The sequence below is a fragment of the Xenopus tropicalis genome, chromosome 8, assembly GCF_000004195.4.
Source record: "Xenopus tropicalis strain Nigerian chromosome 8, UCB_Xtro_10.0, whole genome shotgun sequence".
Taxonomy (NCBI): domain Eukaryota; kingdom Metazoa; phylum Chordata; class Amphibia; order Anura; family Pipidae; genus Xenopus; species Xenopus tropicalis.
Window position 1 is genome coordinate 4382898 of NC_030684.2, and position 23063 is coordinate 4405960.

Genomic DNA, 23063 nt, shown 5'->3' on the forward strand with positions numbered 1-23063 from the left:
AATGACTAAGATCCCTGGTGGAGTATAGTAAGGACAACTCGTGACACTTTGTGAAGGAGCAACATTCATGGAGTTGTTGCTCTTGAACAGAAATGCTATAAAAAACTTGGTTAGTGAAACGTCCCTTTCGTTTCCAGAAGCGGTTCCCAAGAGTTGGGTTCTAGATGTTCTTTGGCTTACCATAGATTTGTTGATGGTCTCCAAGACCTGAAATTGAGAAAAACCAGGGAAAATGTCTAAGATACTTAGAAAAGAGAGAATGATGAGTAAGTAGATGATGTTGGCCAACCAGCAGAGGCAGATAGCCAGTATATTCTTTATGCGTGGACATCAAAGGCTACAAGACATAAATAATGGCACAAAGGGGAAAAAAGGGGCTAGATAGGTCTTGGTAGACAGATAAACTTGCCCTTTTCCATTCAGGTCAACAGTCAGTCTCCTCTGGGGTTGGCATCCTTCTGGCACAGTGTATTGAGCGACCATCCCCTGCTGCACTGACCCAAACCTGCTCGTTGCAGAAGCAGTTTATTCATTAGAAGGCAGTTGGGGGGGGGGGGGGGGGTGGGAGAGAGGAAATCAATTGCGTATGAGATCACCAGCGTTCCTAAAGATTTTCCCAGTGGGAATAAAGCTTTTTGCAGCAATGTATTCGGGGAAAACCTGCGCCCGTTTCCACCCCAAATTTTTCCCAAGGCTTCTTGCTCCAGATATTATAGCGCCTTCTAGTCTTATTGACTCGAAAGCAGGTTCATTTCAGACGGATCGCTCTACAACAGTTGGCGTTGGCCACTTTTCCCTTCACCTCACCGATCAATATGTTATTGATCCGTCAGTTCCTGGATGGGGAGGAGTGCTACAGGAACATCATTCTGCCTACATGTGAAATATTAGCATTAACCGTTTTCCGATCCGGGTCCGAAAAATTATTTCTTTCTTCGGTTCTTCCGTCTAATATGTCAAGGTTTTGTCTGATGCTGTTGCCGGCCATATCTGTCCCAAGACTTTCCAACCTTAACCATGTCGTGGGGTGATAGTTACACCCATATGTGGCTGTGTTATCGGGCAATTTAGGAGTATATTAGTGAAGACCGGTTCAGAAATGTTTGAACCCTAACCCCCTACTTCCCAACCCCCACCCAAACCAGCCAGAAGTGCTCTTCTACTTGACTATGACCCATAACTGGCCCAACTCCAATCTTATGACTACATGCATTACTATAAGTGCACTAGGCTTGAGAAAATGTGAAACCGGTTCATCCACACATTATTTAGGACAAAATAATGGGCTATCAAGTTCCCCACCCCAACTTGAAGAGATGGGGGAGCTACGAGCATGATATTATAATAGGGACAAGAATGGGCTATCAAGTTCCCCACGCCAACTTGAAGAGATGGGGGAGCTTCAAGCATGAAAATATAATAGGGACAAGAATGGGCTATCAAGTTCCTCACCCCAACTTGAAAAGATGGGGGAGCTTCAAGCATGATAATATAATAGGGACAAGAATGGGCTATCAAGTTCCCCACCCCAACTTGAAAAGATGGGGGAGCTTCAAGCATGATAATATAATAGGGACAAGAATGGGCTATCAGGTTCCCCACCCCAACTTGAAGAGATGGGGGAGCCGCGAGCATGATAATATAATAGGGACAAGAATGGGCTATCAAGTTCCTCACCCCAACTTGAAGAGATGGGGACAAGAATGCAGCCCATAATGTCCTAAAGTGTGGAAATTGCATGGACCCCTAGACTTGAAGATCATCATCACCACCAGGATCGATGGCCACGCTAGTTGACTGGATTAACCCGTCCCTTCGGAAACAATACAACTTTCCCTCCTTTACTGCCCTTCTTGTAACCAACATGAGTCGGTGCCTGAGCGAACAACCTTATAAATAATGAATTCTGGACCAGCAATGCATTATTAAGGCTGGAAATGTCTCCTCGGGTCCCGGGGACATCTCGGAACACCTTCGATTGGCTCTGCGGTTTAACGACGTTACCAAAAAACCCTTCCAGCCAATTACGGGCTGATTGTGTATTTTATACCTGCAGCTAATGTTATAAGGAAAGACATTTCCATTAGGAGGACATCTGAAATCCAATCCTATTAGAGAAATTATAATCTCCTAATGAGACAATGGGGTGGCAAGGAAATATTCTTGAAAGAAGAATGATTTTTAAGTAAAAGCCACATACTTCATGCCAGCTCTTGGCAGTCGTGCCCGAGGAAGACGCTGGTATTCGGCTTAAGTACTTCTCATCGACTTTCTGCTGTCTCTTATCAAAACAGTTACAGAGCTTTATGAAATGAACGGAAGTTTCCGGCGCCTTTGGAGTTTACCCAACTGGTCGCCTATTTGTCTACTGCGTAAGGAACCTACTCAAGGATCTAGGGCAGCTCTAGGGGTTGATGAGAAGATGCTTCATTCAAAAATAACTCCATACTGAATGTCTATGAAGTTTTTTATCCATCCATGATATAAGTATCCATCAAAATTAAGTCTAAAGCAACTGGACTTTCCTTCATCGTTCATCTGAGCAGCTTTATCAGTTCTTTAGAAGCCACTCGGATAAGTGGTGAAAGTCCAGTTTCTTTAGACTTAATTCTGCTAGATACCAGGGTCATAAATGATCAGTTGAAGTACAGGTATGGGAACCCTTATCCGGAAACCTGTGATCCAGAACGTTCCGAATTATGGAAAGCCCATCTCCCATAGACTCCATTATAAGCAAATAATTCTAATTTTTAAAAATGATTTCCTTTATTTCTGTAATAATAAAACAGTACCTGTACTTGATCCCAACTAAGATATAATTACCCCTTATTGGGGGCAGAACAGCCCTATTGGGTTTATTTAATGGTTAAATGATTCCCTTTTCTCTGTAATAATAAAACAGTACCTGTACTTGATCCCAACTAAGATATAATTACCCCTTATTGGGGGCAGAACAGCCCTATTGGGTTTATTTCATGGTTAAATGATTCCCTTTTCTCTGTAATAATAAAACAGTACCTGTACTTGATCCCAACTAAGATATAATTACCCCTTATTGGGGCAGAACATCCCTATTGGGTTTATTTAATGGTTAAATGATTCCCTTTTCTCTGTAATAATAAAACAGTACCTGTACTTGATCCCAACTAAGATATAATTACCCCTTATTGGGGGCAGAACAGCCCTATTGGGTTTATTTCATGGTTAAATAATTCCCTTTTCTCTGTAATAATAAAACAGTACCTGTACTTGATCCCAACTAAGATATAATTACCCCTTATTGGGGCAGAACAGCCCTATTGGGTTTATTTAATGGTTAAATGATTCCCTTTTCTCTGTAATAATAAAACAGTACCTGTACTTGATCCCAACTAAGATATAATTACCCCTTATTGGGGCAGAACAGCCCTATTGGGTTTATTTAATGGTTAAATGATTCCCTTTTCTCTGTAATAATAAAACAGTACCTGTACTTGATCCTCTCTCTCAACTCCATCTGCAGGTTCACCCTTCGCCCGTTCAAGCCTGAAAAGCGGGAAGAACGAGAGTTCTTCCTACCTTCGCCGAAAGGAGAAGATGTTCAGGTTCTTCATCCGCCGGATGGTGAAAGCTCAGAGTTTCTATTGGTTCGTCCTCTGTGTGGTGGCGCTTAACACTCTCTGCGTGGCCATAGTACACTACAACCAGCCTCAGTGGCTCACCGAAGCCTTGTGTAAGTATGCTCGGGATGGGCTATTACATTGAAGCATCTATTGACCTTGATGGACATGTCTTGGTGCACCAAACTTCTAGAATGCTGACAGTCTTAGCAACAATTGAAACGTCTATAATGCTACTTACAATTCATCATCAAGGCTTTTATGATTGACCAATATAACCCAAGTTATGGTGAGCCAAATGGTTGAATTTCATAGTCAACCGATATCGGATGACTATGAAGTTTAACCTCTTGGCTCACCAAAACTTGGGTTATATAGGTCAATCATAACCTAGTTTCATCGCCCATCTTTGATTCATGTCACGGCCAGTTATTTCCTACCTTGACGGCCCATTTATAATCTGTCAAATAGACCCTTTTGAGCTAAGACCTCTTTTCCAAACTGTAACCACAATATTTCCATAAAACTAATGATAGTTGGTGCCGCTTTGGACAACTCTACTTCCAACGTAACACGTTTGGCTCCCAGTAGAGATTCCGATATGACAGAGTTCATGTCAAGTTGCTCCCCAAAGACACACATTCTACTACATTTAACCTACTTTGGGTACAGAGCTATATATCAAAGTGCTTATTTTGTCAAAAAAATACCTTTTTGGGTACCAGAGGGGTCACATTGTAGGAATTAATTGTGGATCTCTTGAGAAACTAACGAGAAAATTTGGGAACGTAACGTTTCCTGGAATATATATGTTCCTGAGAACCTTGATTGGTCAATGAGATCTCTGATTGGGGAATATAGGATTGCCATTCAAAGCAATAGATAGGAAATATAGTTGCCCCCATCGCTGTTCCCTTTATTTCCTATACAAAGTTGGAAATGAGAAGAAGCGACTAATTGTCCCCTAATATCCAATGACAGATTATGCAGAGTTTGTGTTCCTGGGACTCTTCTTGACGGAAATGTCCTTAAAGATGTACGGTCTGGGACCCCGCAATTATTTCCACTCATCCTTCAACTGCTTTGATTTTGGCGTGAGTATCTTGACTCGTATCTGGGTCATTTTTTGCATGAACTACTTCCTGGTTCGCATCAACAGGAAGTAAATCATTGGTTGGAAGGCCTGTCGTTGGGATTGACTCTTTGGAAGTCATCGATTACGACTTGCCAACGGAGTCACGTTATTTTTCGTATTTCTTTCGGTTGTCTCTTATCTAATGGTTGAGTATTGAGTCTTACGTCTGACTCACATAACCATGATCCTTGGCTTATTTCAGGTGATAGTTGGAAGTATTTTTGAGGTCATATGGGCTGCGGTGAAACCAGGAACTTCCTTTGGCATAAGTGTCCTTAGAGCTCTGCGACTTCTTCGCATCTTTAAGGTGACCAAGTAAGTTCTCTTCTTGACTTCAACGACTCTTCTAGCCAGTCTCCTGGAGACACGTTTCGTTCTATGCTTTGGGCTCATCATGTTTCTGTTTCACAAGGGGCCGGGCGTTCTGTGGGCCATGAAGGCCCATCGGACATCCACATTCAGTACACAGGCATCCAGTTGGACAGTCCTGATACATTGATAGACACTTTTTGTTGTGGTAGTGGAAGTAGTAGCCATCAATGTTTGATGTTCTCCTAGGTACTGGAACTCCCTAAGGAATCTGGTTGTGTCTCTTCTCAACTCCATGAAGTCCATCGTCAGCCTCCTTTTCCTTCTGTTCCTCTTCATCGTGGTGTTTGCTCTACTTGGGATGCAACTTTTTGGAGGACAGTGAGTGAACTTTATATAACATTTGATATTTTACTCTTCAGAAATGTTCATGAGAAATGAGCTGCCAACCTAACAGTATGTTTGGCCCCATGGTTTCGGATGTCCCAGACATGATTTTTGTCTTATTTGCAGGTTTTATTTTGAAGAGGAAACCCGGAACACGAACTTTGACACCTTTCCTACTGCAATCCTTACTGTGTTTCAGGTCAGACCAGTGTTGGGTTTCGAAGTCACGTTGTTACATGTGCATTTCCTTGTTATGTTCCCATTGAGCTTGACTCTGAGATTCCTTCATACTACTCAAGGGTCATATGTATAATACCCAGAGAACATGACAGGATAAATACAGTGCCAATACCATATATAATACCCCAGAACCCACAGCAGGATAAATACAGTGCCAATTCCATGTATAATACCCCAGAACCCACAGCGGGATAAATACAGTGCCAATTCCATGTATAATACCCCAGAACCCACAGCGGGATAAATACAGTGCCAATTCCATGTATAATACCCCAGAACCCACAGCAGGATAAATACAGTGCCAATTCCATGTATAATACCCCAGAACCCACAGCAGGATAAATACAGTGCCAATTCCATGTATAATACCCCAGAACCCACAGCGGGATAAATACAGTGCCAATTCCATGTATAATACCCCAGAACCCACAGCAGGATAAATACAGCGCCAATTCCACGTATAATACCCCAGAACCCACAGCAGGATAAATACAGTGCCAATTCCATGTATAATACCCCAGAACCCACAGCGGGATAAATACAGTGCCAATTCCATGTATAATACCCCAGAACCCACAGCGGGATAAATACAGTGCCAATTCCATGTATAATACCCCAGAACCCACAGCGGGATAAATACAGTGCCAATTCCATGTATAATACCCCAGAACCCACAGCAGGATAAATACAGCGCCAATTCCATGTATAATACCCCAGAACCCACAGCGGGATAAATACAGTGCCAATACCATATATAATACCCCAGAACCCACAGCGGGATAAATACAGTGCCAATTCCATGTATAATACCCCAGAACCCACAGCGGGATAAATACAGTGCCAATTCCATGTATAATACCCCAGAACCCACAGCGGGATAAATACAGTGCCAATTCCATGTATAATACCCCAGAACCCACAGCGGGATAAATACAGTGCCAATTCCATGTATAATACCCCAGAACCCACAGCAGGATAAATACAGTGCCAATTCCATGTATAATACCCCAGAACACACAGCGGGATAAATACAGTGCCAATTCCATGTATAATACCCCAGAACCCACAGCGGGATAAATACAGTGCCAATTCCGTGTATAATACCCCAGAACCCACAGCAGGATAAATACAGTGCCAATTCCATGTATAATACCCCAGAACCCACAGCGGGATAAATACAGTGCCAATTCCATGTATAATACCCCAGAACCCTCAGCGGGATAAATACAGTGCCAATTCCATGTATAATACCCCAGAACCCACAGCAGGATAAATACAGTGCCAATTCCATGTATAATACCCCAGAACCCACAGCAGGATAAATACAGTGCCAATTCCATGTATAATACCCCAGAACCCACAGCGGGATAAATACAGTGCCAATTCCATGTATAATACCCCAGAACCCACAGCGGGATAAATACAGTGCCAATTCCATGTATAATACCCCAGAACCCACAGCAGGATAAATACAGTGCCAATTCCATGTATAATACCCCAGAACCCACAGCGGGATAAATACAGTGCCAATTCCATGTTTTATACCCCAGAACCCACAGCGGGATAAATACAGTGCCAATTCCATGTTTTATACCCCAGAACCCACAGCGGGATAAATACAGTGCCAATTCCATGTATAATACCCCAGAACCCACAGCAGGATAAATACAGTGCCAATTCCATGTATAATACCCCAGAACCCACAGCAGGATAAATACAGTGCCAATTCCATGTATAATACCCCAGAACCCACAGCAGGATAAATACAGTGCCAATTCCATGTATAATACCCCAGAACCCACAGCAGGATAAATACAGTGCCAATTCCATGTATAATACCCCAGAACCCACAGCAGGATAAATACAGTGCCAATTCCATGTATAATACCCCAGAACCCACAGCAGATAAATACAGTGCCAATTCCATGTATAATACCCCAGAACCCACAGCAGGATAAATACAGTGCCAATTCCATGTATAATACCCCAGAACCCACAGCAGGATAAATACAGTGCCAATTCCATGTATAATACCCCAGAACCCACAGCAGATAAATACAGTGCCAATTCCATGTATAATACCCCAGAACCCACAGCAGGATAAATACAGTGCCAATTCCATGTATAATACCCCAGAACCCACAGCGGGATAAATACAGCGCCAATTCCATGTATAATACCCCAGAACCCACAGCGGGATAAATACAGTGCCAATTCCATGTATAATACCCCAGAACCCACAGCGGGATAAATACAGTGCCAATTCCATGTATAATACCCCAGAACCCACAGCGGGATAAATACAGCGCCAATTCCATGTATAATACCCCAGAACCCACAGCGGGATAAATACAGTGCCAATTCCATGTATAATACCCCAGAACCCACAGCAGGATAAATACAGTGCCAATTCCATGTATAATACCCCAGAACCCACAGCGGGATAAATACAGTGCCAATTCCATGTATAATACCCCAGAACCCACAGCGGGATAAATACAGTGCCAATTCCATGTATAATACCCCAGAACCCACAGCGGGATAAATACAGTGCCAATTCCATGTATAATACCCCAGAACCCACAGCGGGATAAATACAGTGCCAATTCCATGTATAATACCCCAGAACCCACAGCGGGATAAATACAGTGCCAATTCCATGTATAATACCCCAGAACCCACAGCGGGATAAATACAGTGCCAATTCCATGTATAATACCCAGAACCCACAGCAGATAAATACAGTGCCAATTCCTTATATAATACCCCAGAACCCACAGCAGATAAATACAGTGCCAATTCCTTATATAATACCCCAGAACCCACAGCGGGATAAATACAGTGCCAATTCCATGTATAATACCCCAGAACCCACAGCGGGATAAATACAGTGCCAATTCCATGTATAATACCCCAGAACCCACAGCGGGATAAATACAGTGCCAATTCCATGTATAATACCCCAGAACCCACACAGGATAAATACAGTGCCAATTCCATGTATAATACCCCAGAACCCACAGCAGGATAAATACAGTGCCAATTCCATGTATAATACCCCAGAACCCACACAGGATAAATACAGTGCCAATTCCATGTATAATACCCCAGAACCCACAGCGGGATAAATACAGGGCCAATTCCATGTATAATACCCCAGAACCCACAGCGGGAAAAATACAGTGCCAATTCCATGTATAATACCCCAGAACCCACAGCAGGATAAATACAGTGCCAATTCCATGTATAATACCCCAGAACCCACAGCAGGATAAATACAGTGCCAATTCCATGTATAATACCCCAGAACCCACAGCAGGATAAATACAGTGCCAATTCCATGTATAATACCCCAGAACCCACAGCAGGATAAATACAGGGCCAATTCCATGTATAATACCCCAGAACCCACAGCGGGATAAATACAGTGCCAATTCCATATATAATACCCCAGAACCCACAGCAGATAAATACAGCGCCAATTCCATGTATAATACCCCAGAACCCACAGCGGGATAAATACAGTGCCAATTCCATGTATAATACCCCAGAACCCACAGCAGGATAAATACAGTGCCAATTCCATGTATAATACCCCAGAACCCACAGCGGGATAAATACAGTGCCAATTCCATGTATAATACCCCAGAACCCACAGCAGGATAAATACAGTGCCAATTCCATGTATAATACCCCAGAACCCACAGCAGGATAAATACAGTGCCAATTCCATGTATAATACCCCAGAACCCACAGCAGATAAATACAGTGCCAATTCCATGTATAATACCCCAGAACCCACAGCAGATAAATACAGTGCCAATTCCATGTATAATACCCCAGAACCCACAGCAGATAAATACAGTGCCAATTCCATGTATAATACCCCAGAACCCACAGCAGATAAATACAGTGCCAATTCCATGTATAATACCCCAGAACCCACAGCAGGATAAATACAGTGCCAATTCCATGTATAATACCCCAGAACCCACAGCAGATAAATACAGTGCCAATTCCATGTATAATACCCCAGAACCCACAGCAGGATAAATACAGTGCCAATTCCATGTATAATACCCCAGAACCCACATCACCTTGTTCAATGTGTAACTGTCTATCTTCCTTCCTACAGATCTTGACAGGAGAAGACTGGAATCTTGTGATGTATTTCGGCATCGAGTCACAGGGGGGCGTCAGTAAAGGAATGTTCTCGTGCATCTATTTCATCATTCTGACACTGTTTGGAAACTGTATCCTTTGAGCCGTAAGATGGACGGGCAAATGCCTACATGCCCTGACACGGGAAGAGGCTCGTCAGGAGACAGCTAATTACTTAACCTGAGTTTACTTGGGGCAGGAAGAAAATGTCTTGACTAAATTGACTTTTACATCCTCTTCTAGGTGCAATATGACTTCATATGTCACAGGTACCTCACTGGAGGAGGTTCTCCAAGGAGGGTCAGATAGGACCCTCAAAAGCCGTAAGTTCTGCCCTTAACCACAGAATGACTAGATACCCTTCTAAACGTCTTCTTGGCCATTGCTGTGGATAACTTGGCGAATGCACAAGAGCTAACCAAGGTGAGAATTACAGGAGGAGGGGCTAAGGGTCTATAAGTCAAGAAGTGGGTGGGACTGGAGCACTCTAATGGAAGCTTACAGGGGGTGGGACAAGGCAGTTGTAACTTGAGAAGAAGGTGGGGCTAGAAGACTTTAATGGCAGCTTATGGTGGGGACAGGGAGGCAGTAACTTGAGAAGTGGGTGGGGCAAGAACACTAATGGTAGCTTACAGGGGGTGGGACAATGCAGTTGTAACTTGAGAAGTAGGTGGAACTAGAACACTCTAACGGCAGCTTACAGGGGGTGGGACAAGGGGACAGTAACTTGAGAAATGGGTGGGGCTAGAACACTTTAATGGCAGCTTATAGTAGGGACAGGGAGGCAGTAACTTGAGAAGTGGGTGGGACTAGAACACTCTAATGGAAGTTTACAGGGGACGGACAAGGCAGTTGTAACTTGAGAAGTAGGTGGGACTAGAACACTCTAATGGCAGCTTACAGGGGGTGGGACATGGAGGCTGTACCATAAGTAGTAGGCGGGACTAGAACTCTTTAATGGCAGCTTACAGGAGGCAGGACAAGGCAGTTGTAACTTGAGAAGTAGGTGGGGCTAGAACACTTTAATATCAGCTTATGGCGGAGACAGGGAGGCAGTAACTCAAGAAGTGGATGGGGCAAGAACACTAATGGTAGGTTACAGGGGGTGGGACAAGGGGGACAGTAACTTGAGAAGTGGGTGGGACTAGAACACTGTCTGTACCATAAGCAGTAGGTGGGACTAGAACTCTTTAATGGAAGCTTACATGGGGGGACAAGGGGACAGTAACTTGAGAAGTGGGTGGGGCAAGAACACTCTAATGGCAGCTTACCGGGGGCAGGACAAGGCAGTTGTAACTTGAGGAGAAGGTGGGGCAAGAACACTCTAATGGCAGCTTACAGGGGGTGGGACATGGAGTCTGTACCGCAAGCAGTAGGCGGGACTAGAACACTCTAATGGCAGCTTACAGGGGGTGGGACAAGGCAGTTGTAACTTGAGAAGTGGGTGGGGCAAGAACACTCTAATGGCAGCTTACATAGGTAAGACCTCGGTAGTCTTCAACTCAAGCATTGGGGGTGTTAAATTGGGGAACAGAATTAGTAGAAGCTAAACTTGGGGCACGGTATATTTGGGGGTGTCTGTAGGATTCCGTGTGTCTAAAATTCCTGCCCTCTCTCATAGGATGAAGAAGAGATGGAAGAAGCCACCAACCAGAAGCTGGCGCTACAAAAAGCCAAAGAAGTGGCGGAAGTCAGCCCCATGTCCGCCGCCAACCTGTCCATCACAGCGTAAGGATCAAACCTCCCCAAAATTCCATTTTTCTCCCCCAAATGTTCAGCACCAAGCGCTGCCCGTAATATGATTTTTTTTTTATTTTAAAGGGAAAGTTAACTCTTTAGCACGACGCAGTGACGCTCTATGACTGTGTGCCTTTGGGCCGTCTCTTTTATTTTTGTTGGTTTGTTGATCTTTTTGCGAGAGGCAGAGTCAGACCAACCGCAAGGCTGCTTAGATTACCTACCTCATACCCTGTACTGGAGCTGCCATATTGCATCCTACCAGCCTTATTGGTGCCTCTCACAGGATCCCCTGGTATAAATCTCTCTCGCTGCCCCCCCCCTGCCTACAGAGCGCCCCCTACTTTCCCTTATGGACTCCGCAACCTTCTCTGTGCCCTAGAAAGCGGATTAGCAATGGCCGAGGCAGTTTATTCGCAGCACAAAGACATCGCTGTCCCCTCCGGCACTGAAATCTCTGCTCAGGAGAAGCAGATGTTACAGTGAGAGACGGGATCAGCTGGCGCCCAGACGGGTCACGCCAACATGCCAGCCGGGCGCAACCGCCAGCTGGTGATTTCCAGGGATATTCTATATTGTCACCTAAATACTTGGAGTACTGAGGCTATAAACAGAGATAGGGACTATTTAACTCATGGATATAGGGGAGCGGGGAAGGATTGAGGGGAGCGGGAAAGGATTGAGGGGGGTGGAGAATGGTTAAGGGGTGTATATGAGGATTTAGGAGAGCGGAGAAGTATATAGGGCAGCAGAGAAGGATTTAGGGGTGCATATGAGGATTTAGGGGAGCGGAGAAGGATTTATGGGAGCTGAGAATGATTTAGGGGTGTGTAGGAGGATTTAGGGGAGCAGAGAAGGATATAGGGGGGTGGAGAAGGATTAAGGAGTGCATATGAGGATTTAGGGGAGCGGAGAAGGATATAGGGGAGCAGAGAAGGATTTAGGAGAGTGGAGAAGGATTAAGGGGTGCATATGAGGATTTAGGGGAGCGGAGAAGGATATAGGGGAGCAGAGGAGGATTTAGGAGAGTGGAGAAGGATTAAGGGGTGCATATGAGGATTTAGGGGAGCGGAGAAGGATATGGGGGAGCAGAGAAGGATTTAGGAGAGTGGAGAAGGATTAAGGGGTGCATATGAGGATTTATGGAAGCGGAGAAGGATTTAGGGGAGTGGAGAAGGATTTAGGGAAGCGGCAAAGGATATAGGGGAGTGCAGAAGGATTTAGGGGAGCAGAGAAGGATATAGGGACCCAGGGAAGGATTTATGGGAGCAGAGAAGGATTTAGGGGAGCGGAGAAGGATTTAGGGGGTGGAGAAGGATATTGTGGAGCACAGAAGGATTTAGGGGAGCAGAGGAGGATTTAGGGGGAGTGGAGAAGGATTGAGGGAAGCAGAGAAGGATATAGGGGAGCAGAGAAGGATTTAGGGGAGCAGAGAAGGATATAGGGACCCAGGGAAGGATTTATGGGAGCAGAGAAGGATTTAGGGGAGCGGAGAAGGATTTAGGGGGTGGAGAAGGATATTGTGGAGCACAGAAGGATTTAGGGGAGCAGAGGAGGATTTAGGGGGAGTGGAGAAGGATTGAGGGAAGCAGAGAAGGATATAGGGGAGCAGAGAAAGATATAGGGGAGCAGAGAAGGATTTAGGGGAGCAGAGAAGGATTTAGGGGAGCAGAGAAGGATATAGGGGAGCCGAGAAGGATTTAGGGGGTGGAGAAGAATATTGGGGAGCGCAGAAGGATTGAGGGGAGCGGAAAAGGATTGAGAGTGGAGAAGGATTTAGGGGAGCAGAGAAGGAAATAGGGGAGCAGAGAAGAATTGAGGAGAGCAAATAAGGATTTAGGGGAGCAGAGAAGGATATAGGGGTCATTCTCCATTGACCCCTAAAGGGACAATCCGTATAAATGCACTTTAATATATTCCCCCAAAGCCCCGGCATCAGGTTGCCCCTCTATCCCCTCTAAAGCATAAACCCTACAAACCCCACTTGGAGGCATCTTAGTGCAAGTTGCGCAGCTTGCCCGCAGAGCTAGCACTCAGTCTAGGAAGTTGTTTTGCCTGTCTTGCTTTTTTTTTTTTTCTTCCCCCCCCCCCCTTTATACTGTTATGTCCTTCTCTTCATTTCTGCAACCCCTTCATTGCCGAGGGGGGCCGAGTCTGACTATGACAGACGGCAGAGGATGATCCCGGTGCCTTAGGCGCCCAGAGCATTCCTTCTCGGTGACCACCCAGACTCTGTGTCCCTCAATATCAGATTTAAGCGAGAGAGAGAGATCCTATGTGAGATCTAGAGCCCAGGCATGAAGGGGTTAACCAAAAGAACTATTTTTCCTTTGCCTTCTCCGACCCTTGTCTTTGTCTTCCTTCCCCTTGACGCCCGCCTTGGTCCTTAATGCACCCCAAGGGCGAGGCTCCACCCCTCTCTCCATTTTCCCATGTTCCCCTCCCTTTGTCTCCATTACCGGACCCCCCCCCCCCCATTATGGCGGAACGCTCATGAAAAAAATGCAGTGCATTTTTCCTAAAGCTGGAGGTCCGGGCCCCCCCTCGTATAAATCCTTCATCTACTCAATTCCGTTGCCCCCCCCCCCAACTTTTTAAATGATTTTTTTTATTTGAACCCCCTTTTTTCCATGTTCCTTTACCCTTCGCTCTTCTTCCCCCGCGGCAGATCATCAACGTCTTACTCATTGGGACCTTTTTTAATTTCATCGCTGGTTCCTGTCGCTTTGCCGAGTAAGACGTTGATGGAGTTCTCCCCCACCCCCCCCCCCCCCGTGTACACGTTTGTTTTTATAGTTTTGATATATTTTATTTCTCACTTTTTTTTTCTTGCATGTGCAGTTTTGTAAAGCAAACTCAAGGTGCAATATCTCGGAGCTCGTCCGTCTCCAACGTAAATTCACCGTGAGTTGCCCTCTGTTACGATATTCACTGTGTGGACTGATTTATTTACTACCTATACTTACATAAATATATATATATATATACACAGAGCATATATATATACTTCTAAATCTCTTCCCCCATTAACCAGACATTCACATTTTTCCTGTGGGACCCAAGTGTTGTACGCGAGGTCGGCCAATGAAAATGTCCCTCTTCGCTTGCGTGAAATAAACCTGTGCGCTGCTAATGACTTCCCCTTTAATTCTCTTTAGCGCTTCCTGTCTTCCTTTCATTCTCCCTCCTTTCTTTCTCCTCACTCTTTGGCTATTGCTCCTTCCAACTCTGCATCTCATTGTTACACTCATTGTAGTGCTCGAAGCATATTGTGTGCCCAGAACATTCCCTCTCTGTATATTTGTATTTATACATATGGGTAGGGGGTGCCATAGTGTTTCCCTTAGACAGTACAGTATGGGGGTACAGCTTATTGTGTGCCCAGAACATTCCCTCTCTGTATATTTGTATTTATACATATGGGTAGGGGGTGCCATAGTGTTTCCCTTAGACAGTACAGTATGGGGGTACAGCTTATTGTGTGCCCAGAACATTCCTTCTCTGTATATTTGTATTTATACATATGGGTAGGGGGTGCCATAGTGTTTCCCTTAGACAGTACAGTATGGGGGTACAGCTTATTGTGTGCCCAGAACATTCCCTCTCTGTATATTTGTATTTATACATATGGGTAGGGGGTGCCATAGTGTTTCCCTTAGACAGTACAGTATGGGGGTACAGCTTATTGTGTGCCCAGAACATTCCCTCTCTGTATATTTGTATTTATACATATGGGTAGGGGGTGCCATAGTGTTTCCCTTAGACAGTACAGTATGGGGGTACAGCTTATTGTGTGCCCAGAACATTCCTTCTCTGTATATTTGTATTTATACATATGGGTAGGGGGTGCCATAGTGTTTCCCTTAGACAGTACAGTATGGGGGTACAGCTTATTGTGTGCCCAGAACATTCCTTCTCTGTATATTTGTATTTATACATATGGGTAGGGGGTGCCATAGTGTTTCCCTTAGACAGTACAGTATGGGGGTGGGGGCTTATTGTGTGCCCAGAACATTCCTTCTCTGTATATTTGTATTTATACATATGGGTAGGGGGTACCATAGTGTTTCCCTTAGACAGTACAGTATGGGGGTACAGCTTATTGTGTGCCCAGAACATTCCCTCTCTGTATATTTGTATTTATACATATGGGTAGGAGGTGCCATAGTGTTTCCCTTAGACAGTACAGTATGGGGGGTACAGCTTATTGTGTGCCCAGAACATTCCCTCTCTGTATATTTGTATTTATACATATGGGTAGGGGGTGCCATAGTGTTTCCCTTAGACAGTACAGTATGGGGGTACAGCTTATTGTGTGCCCAGAACATTCCTTCTCTGTATATTTGTATTTATACATATGGGTAGGGGGTGCCATAGTGTTTCCCTTAGACAGTACAGTATGGGGGTACAGCTTATTGTGTGCCCAGAACATTCCTTCTCTGTATATTTGTATTTATACATATGGGTAGGGGGTGCCATAGTGTTTCCCTTAGACAGTACAGTATGGGGGTACAGCTTATTGTGTGCCCAGAACATTCCTTCTCTGTATATTTGTATTTATACATATGGGAGGGAGGTGCCATAGTGTTTCCCTTAGACAGTACAGTATGGGGGTACAGCTTATTGTGTGCCCAGAACATTCCTTCTCTGTATATTTGTATTTATACATATGGGTAGGGGGTGCCATAATGTTTCCCTTAGACAGTACAGTATGAGGGTACAGCTTATTGTGTGCCCAGAACATTCCCTCTCTGTATATTTGTATTTATACATATGGGAGGGAGGTGCCATAGTGTTTCCCTTAGACAGTACAGTATGGGGGTACAGCTTATTGTGTGCCCAGAACATTCCTTCTCTGTATATTTGTATTTATACATATGGGAGGGAGGTGCCATAGTGTTTCCCTTAGACAGTACAGTATGGGGGTACAGCTTATTGTGTGCCCAGAACATTCCTTCTCTGTATATTTGTATTTATACATATGGGTAGGGGGTGCCATAATGTTTCCCTTAGACAGTACAGTATGAGGGTACAGCTTATTGTGTGCCCAGAACATTCCCTCTCTGTATATTTGTATTTATACATATGGGAGGGAGGTGCCATAGTGTTTCCCTTAGACAGTACAGTATGGGGGTACAGCTTATTGTGTGCCCAGAACATTCCTTCTCTGTATATTTGTATTTATACATATGGGAGGGAGGTGCCATAGTGTTTCCCTTAGACAGTACAGTATGAGGGTACAGCTTATTGTGTGCCCAGAACATTCCTACATTTTCCCTTAAGGTTATGGGTTGGTTACTGTATACAATAAGCTACACTGCAAGAGTATTAATTAAGCATACTGCCAGTTGGGCGTTCCTAGACTTCAGTTGGCACTTTGTATAATATTGCCCCCCCCACACCCTCCCCCCTAATGTGTTCAATGTAATCTCTGTGTGTCGCCCTCATTTGTGTTCTTTTCTTTTTTGCGATAAGGGACCCGTCAGTCTGTTCCGCGGTCATTAAAACCCAACTCCCAGCATACCCATCAGCCTGGGAGTTGGCGCCCAGCTGTGCCCGACATCTGCATGCCATGGATCCTTGGTATCTGTCGTTGCCGTTGTGTTCGTGTCCCGTATTGTGTGTGTGTGTGTGTCTTTAAGGGGAGGGGCTAACATTTGTGTCCATTTTTGCTATGTATCAAGAGTCCGGATTGGCCGAGATTATTCCAATTAAATCTGCTCCAATTGTTTTGAGCTCCAACTCTCATGTTTTGGGGAATTAGAAGCAGATTCAGCAGAGCGGCGTATCTGCCCCAGATGAGCCCCCATTTGCCCTTGCCTGGATCATGATACATAGCCCGGGATGTCTCCGCTTGTCTGTCACCTCTCCGTAACTGTCACTTCCATTGACTTTAGTGCTGTCTCCGTTGGAGCGACGCCCCGGGGTTTTCAGCGATGTCACAATGTCAGTCGGTGTCACCTCCACCGGTGACGTCACAATGTCAATCTGCTCATTGTTTTTTCTCCATATAAATGTGTTTTTGTCAAATAAATCATCTTCAGGGCTGAAATCGGGATGCAAAAACCTTTCGCCTGAATCCGGGGGGGGGGAGGGGGCAAAATCTCTCCATCGCACGCTCGACTGGAGGAAACATCACTGACATAACCCCCAGCTGTTCTACATTCTGAGTTTCCCGCAACCGCATGGAAAAGAGCAAAAAGACCCAGCAGGTTCAACAAGCAGCTGTTATATAATAGCAGATAAAGGCAAAGAAATATCCTCTACAATGGACGGAACAAAGGAAGCGTTGGTGGTGGGGGGGGGGGGTTGGCTACAAAAAGTGTTTTTAGAGTAACACAGAAATTTCTCTTCTCTCTAATTAGACTGACGGTATAGAAAGATGAAAAATAAATAGTAGCAACTCTTTGGAGGGAATGCCTTTATTTTTTACAGAGTAGCCCACCTTCTTTGTAGTCGTTTGCCCTAGCAACCTGTAGGTGGTATGGCCGACAGCCTGGAAGATAAATGATGGCACTTGTATTGTATAGGGGTTCCTAAAGGGTGGTTGTTTTGAGCCATCATGATGGCAATTGTATTGTCTAGGAGTTCCTAAAGGGTGGTTGGTTTGAGCCGTCATGATGGCACTTGTATTGTCTAGGGGTTCCTAGAGGGTGGTTGGTTTGAGCCATCATGATGGCAATTGTATTGTCTAGGAGTTCCTAAAGGGTGGTTGGTTTGAGCCGTCATGATGGCACTTGTATTGTCTAGGGGTTCCTGAAGGGTGGTTGGTTTGAGCCATCATGATGGCAATTTTATTGTCTAGGGGTTCCTAAAGGGTAGTTGGTTTGAGCCGTCATGATGGCACTTGTATTGTCTAGGGGTTCCTAAAGGGTGGTTGGTTTGAGCCATCATGATGGCACTTGTATTGTCTAGGAGTTCCTAAAGGGTGGTTGGTTTGAGTTGTCATGATGGCACTTGTATTGTCTAGGGGTTCCTAAAGGGTGGTTGGTTTGAGCCGTCATGATGGCACTTGTATTGTCTAGGGGTTCCTAAAGGGTGGTTGGTTTGAGCCGTCATGATGGCACTTGTATTGTCTAGGGGTTCCTAAAGGGTGGTTGGTTTGAGACGTCATGATGGCACTTGTAATGTCTAGGAGTTCCTAATGGGTGGTTGGTTTGAGCCATCATGATGGCACTTGTATTGTCTAGGAGTTCATAATGGGTGGTTGGTTTGAGCCATCATGATGGCACTTGTATTGTCTAAGAGTTCCAAATGGGTGGTTGGTTTGAGCCATCATGATGGCACTTGTATTGTCTAGGGGTTCCTGAAGGGTGGTTGGTTTGAGCCATCATGATGGCACTTGTATTGTCTAGGAGTTCCTAATGGGTGGTTGGTTTGAGCCGTCATGATGGCACTTGTATTGTCTAGGGGTTCCTAAAGGGTGGTTGATTTGAGTCATCATGATGGCACTTGTATTGTCTAGGAGTTCCTAATGGGTGGTTGGTTTGAGCCGTCATGATGGTAATTGTATTGTCTAGGGGGTTCCTGAAGGGTGGTTGGTTTGAGCCATCATGATGGCACTTGTATTGTCTAGGGGTTCCTAGAGGGTGGTTGGTTTGAGCCATCATGATGGTAATTGTATTGTCTAGGGGGTTCCTGAAGGGTGGTTGGTTTGAGCCATCATGATGGCACTTGTATTGTCTAGGGGTTCCTAAAGGTTGGTTTGTTTGAGCCGTCATGATGGCACTTGTATTGTCTATGGGTTCCTAAAGGGTGGTTGGTTTGAGCCATCATGATGGCACTTGTATTGTCTAGGGGTTCCTAAAGGGTGATTGGTTTGAGCTGTCATGATGGCACTTGTATTGTCTAGGGGGTTCCTAAATGGTGTTTGGTTTGAGCCGTCATGATGGTGCTTGTATTGTCTAGGGGTTCCTAAAGGGTGGTTGGTTTGAGCCATCATGATGGCACTTGTATTGTCTAGGGGTTCCTAAAGGGTGGTTGGTTTGAGCCGTCATGATGTTTATCCCATGATGTATTTCTAAATGACTGACAGAATATGCCCAGTGGTAGAAGTGGGATTAGTTTTGACGTAACTGAATGCTTTCCATAGCGTGGGGTGATCAACCTACAGACACTCGCCTGCCAAACGATGAGGCTGAGACAGCCGGAGGCTTTTTTCCCCACAAAGAAGAGTATTTTGGTGAAGGACTGGAAAATTACTTTTCCTTAAGAAATCCAACAGCCGTGATCCTATGTGGCCCCCTAAGAATCACATAGAATTCCAAGGGAATCTTCCTACCGCCTTGTCCTCATTTCTGTCCTCACAAAACCCACCCGGCCCCTCTCTCTCGTAGCGGATGACAGTCTAATCCGGCTCTATCCAATTTAACTCTCGGGTGTGAAAATGCTCGTGGGTGTCTCATATCCTGAAGGGGGAGTCTGACTTCTATAGAGGAAGTGCCTCGGAGGCGCCCGGGAGCAGCTAATTGCACTGTCCTCGTTAAAGAAGCCAGCGTTGCAAAAATAGTCCTCATCAGTATGCAAATTAGCCTGTTCTTCCCAGGCTCCCGCTGGCTCTGAAATCCCATGCATTCTGCTCTCTCCCCGTCCGTGTTGTTCTTGTGTAGAGCAACTCATCACACAGTAGGAAGCACACTCATATTCTCGAAGCTACAAGACCCTAAGTGGGTGTGTGTGTACTACACAATTGCGGGTCTCAACAAGTTAAAGATAATATCTTGAAACCGAGAAACTCGCAGACAGGAAACCTTTTTGGAGTAGAAGATGATTGATTTGAGAAGCATAAAACAAACACAACACCAATGAACTTTGGCCATGGAAGTCATGTCATGTCTACATTACATGGGCCGGATCTTTTTCCAGCCAACGTTAAATCAATTCTCGACTTTTTCTGTTGCAACTTTTTTGCCTTTCCCACAAGGAGCTTTTTCGGCAGATTCCTTTTGCAGAGCAAGCTCGTTAGGGCTGAGCCTCGGACTGTGCCAAATTGCCTGCCAGAAGCACTGAGGCGTGTGGCTTTTCCAGGACTCCTCCGTCAACAAATATTTTCTTAATGTGTTTTGCTTATCGTTGCCCCCCCCCCAGATTCAGGCGAATGGTTTAACCCCCCCCCCCCACCAATTCTTTATTTGCTGGGCCTGAGGATACGGTGGCCCTGGGAATATGGTCTACAACTAGAGCGGGACAGCCAGATGTTTCTTTGATACAATAAGGGATGCTGGGAATTGGATGAGATATTATGTTGATCAATTCATAGGGTCTTGTGTTTGGTGGGGGGAATACCCAATGGGGCAGTAGAGCAGGGGCTTCAACTTAAACTGTTTAGGGTATGAACCATGAGATCTTCAACTGTGGCTTATTCTCAAGCTTAGGGTATGAACCATGAGATCCTCAACTGTGGTTTATTCTCAAGCTTCTCAAGGTTAGGGTATGAACCATGAGATCCTCAACTGTGGCTTATTCTCAAGCTTCTCAAGCTTAGGGTATGAACCATGAGATCCTCAACTGTGGCTTATTCTTAAGCTTCTCAAGCTTAGGGTATGAACCATGAGAAGCTTGAGAATAAGCAACAGTTGAGGATCTCATGGTTCATACCCTAAACTTGAGAAGCTTGAGAATAAGCCACAGTTGAGGATCTCATTGTTCATACCCTAAGCTTGAGAAGCTTGAGAATAAGCCACAGTTGAGGATCTCATGGTTCATACCCTAAGCTTGAGAATAAGCCACAGTTGAGGATCTCATGGTTCATACCCTAAACTTGAGAGGCTTGAGAATAAGCCACAGTTGAGGATCTCATGGTTCATACCCTAAACTTGAGAAGCTTGAGAATAAGCAACAGTTGAGGATCTCAAGTTTAGGGTATGAACCATGAGATCCTCAACTGTGGCTTATTTTCAAGATTCTCAAGGTTAGGGTATGAACCATGAGATCCTTAACTGTGGCTTATTCTCAAGCTTCTCAAGTTTAGGGTATGAACCATGAGATCCTCAACTGTGGCTTATTTTCAAGCTTCTCAAGGTTAGGGTATGAACCATGAGATCCTTAACTGTGGCTTATTCTCAAGCTTCTCAAGTTTAGGGTATGAACCATGAGATCCTCAACTGTGGCTTATTCTCAAGCTTCTCAAGTTTAGGGTATGAACCATGAGATCCTTAACTGTGGCTTATTCTCAAGCTTCTCAAGCTTAGGGTATGAACCATGAGATCTGAAACTGTGGCTTATTCTCAAGCTCCTCGCTGTCCACTGGAGAATCTCCTGCTATGGACTAATTATGATGTTTTTGTTCACCACCCCCTTGTCTTAGTTCTTACCACTGTCACCTTCCACCTCCCAAATGTGTCCTGTTGTGAGTTTCTGCTTCCGTCTGTCCATGTTTTATTCATGTTGTAAGCCAACGCGTTTCATGCCTTCCACCCACCGTTCCGAATTATCACACACTTTCCTCATAGCACCCGTTGGTTCTCCGCTCTACTGACACCTCCTCAGCTAACGTCCTCCTCTCTAACATCTTCGCCTTCGGTCTAATACTTAACCCTTGTACTGTCAATTGCCGTTTTTGATCTCGTAGAAACGTGTTGACCATGTCTTTCTTCTGCCCTTCATTTCTTTCCTTCTGTAGCAAACAGCAGAATTCGACCAAGTGTCGCTCCGTGTGGGAGCAGCGAACCAGCCAGATTCGAAAGCACAATTTCCGCGCCAGCTGTGAGGCCCTCTACAGTGAGTTGGAACCCGAGGACCGTCTGCGTTATGCCACCACCCTACACCTAAGGCCTGATATGAAGAGTCATATGGACCGGCCACTTTTGGTGGAACCTCAGGACTCAACTGAGACAAAAGATGGAAGCCCAGATGCCCCAGCTCCAAACGAAATAGAACCAGTTCCTGGTGTGACTACTGAGCCCTCAGCACGTAAACAGCACCGGCACCGTGATCGTGGAGAACCCAATGGTGGAGGGAGAGAGAACGGCAACCATAATGGAGATTCAGGAAGTAATGATAGAGAGGAACGTCAACGACAACATAGGAGTCGCAGCAAGGAAGAGGATGGGAGTAAGGAAACGGGAAGGGGGGAGAGGAACCGCAGTCAGGAAAGGGGCAAGCGACACCATAGAAGGGCTTCCCCTGAGGACGGGACGGAGAGAGAGCACCGGCGACACCGTACCCACCGCCATTCAGCAGATAGGCAGGGCAAAGAAGGCAATGGCCAGCCACCCTCTGGTGGTAAGGGCGAAAGAAAATCCCGGCACAGAGGCGGCGGTTCCAGATCTGGAAACAGAGAGGGGGAGGGAACCAACAGGGGAACTGGGGAGAATGGTGAGGAACCCCCAAGGTCACGGCATCGCAATAGACATAAAGCACTCTCGACTTACGACACCGAAGATAAGAAGGAGAACAAAGACGGCGAATCAGCAGAGAAAGAGCACCGCAATCATAGGCCAAGGTATGTTCTGGAGAAGTTGATCTGTAGGGCCTAAATACAGAGGCAGCAGCTG

The 23063-nt window shown here is 45.3% G+C and overlaps 1 protein-coding gene across 1 annotated transcript in view; it reads left to right on the forward strand.

Moving 5' to 3' along the window:
- The window catches only part of cacna1b (calcium voltage-gated channel subunit alpha1 B), a 130836-nt gene that overhangs the window by 69393 nt on the left and 38380 nt on the right, over window positions 1–23063 (forward strand). Inside the window, exons 10-20 of the mRNA XM_031891027.1 lie at window positions 3503–3712; window positions 4581–4693; window positions 4937–5049; window positions 5293–5424; window positions 5557–5629; window positions 9806–9923; window positions 10187–10254; window positions 11453–11559; window positions 14410–14472; window positions 17044–17151; window positions 22190–23011. Of these exons, the coding sequence (XP_031746887.1) occupies window positions 3503–3712; window positions 4581–4693; window positions 4937–5049; window positions 5293–5424; window positions 5557–5629; window positions 9806–9923; window positions 10187–10254; window positions 11453–11559; window positions 14410–14472; window positions 17044–17151; window positions 22190–23011 (1927 nt within the window). The remainder of the gene's footprint in view (window positions 1–3502; window positions 3713–4580; window positions 4694–4936; window positions 5050–5292; window positions 5425–5556; window positions 5630–9805; window positions 9924–10186; window positions 10255–11452; window positions 11560–14409; window positions 14473–17043; window positions 17152–22189; window positions 23012–23063) is intronic.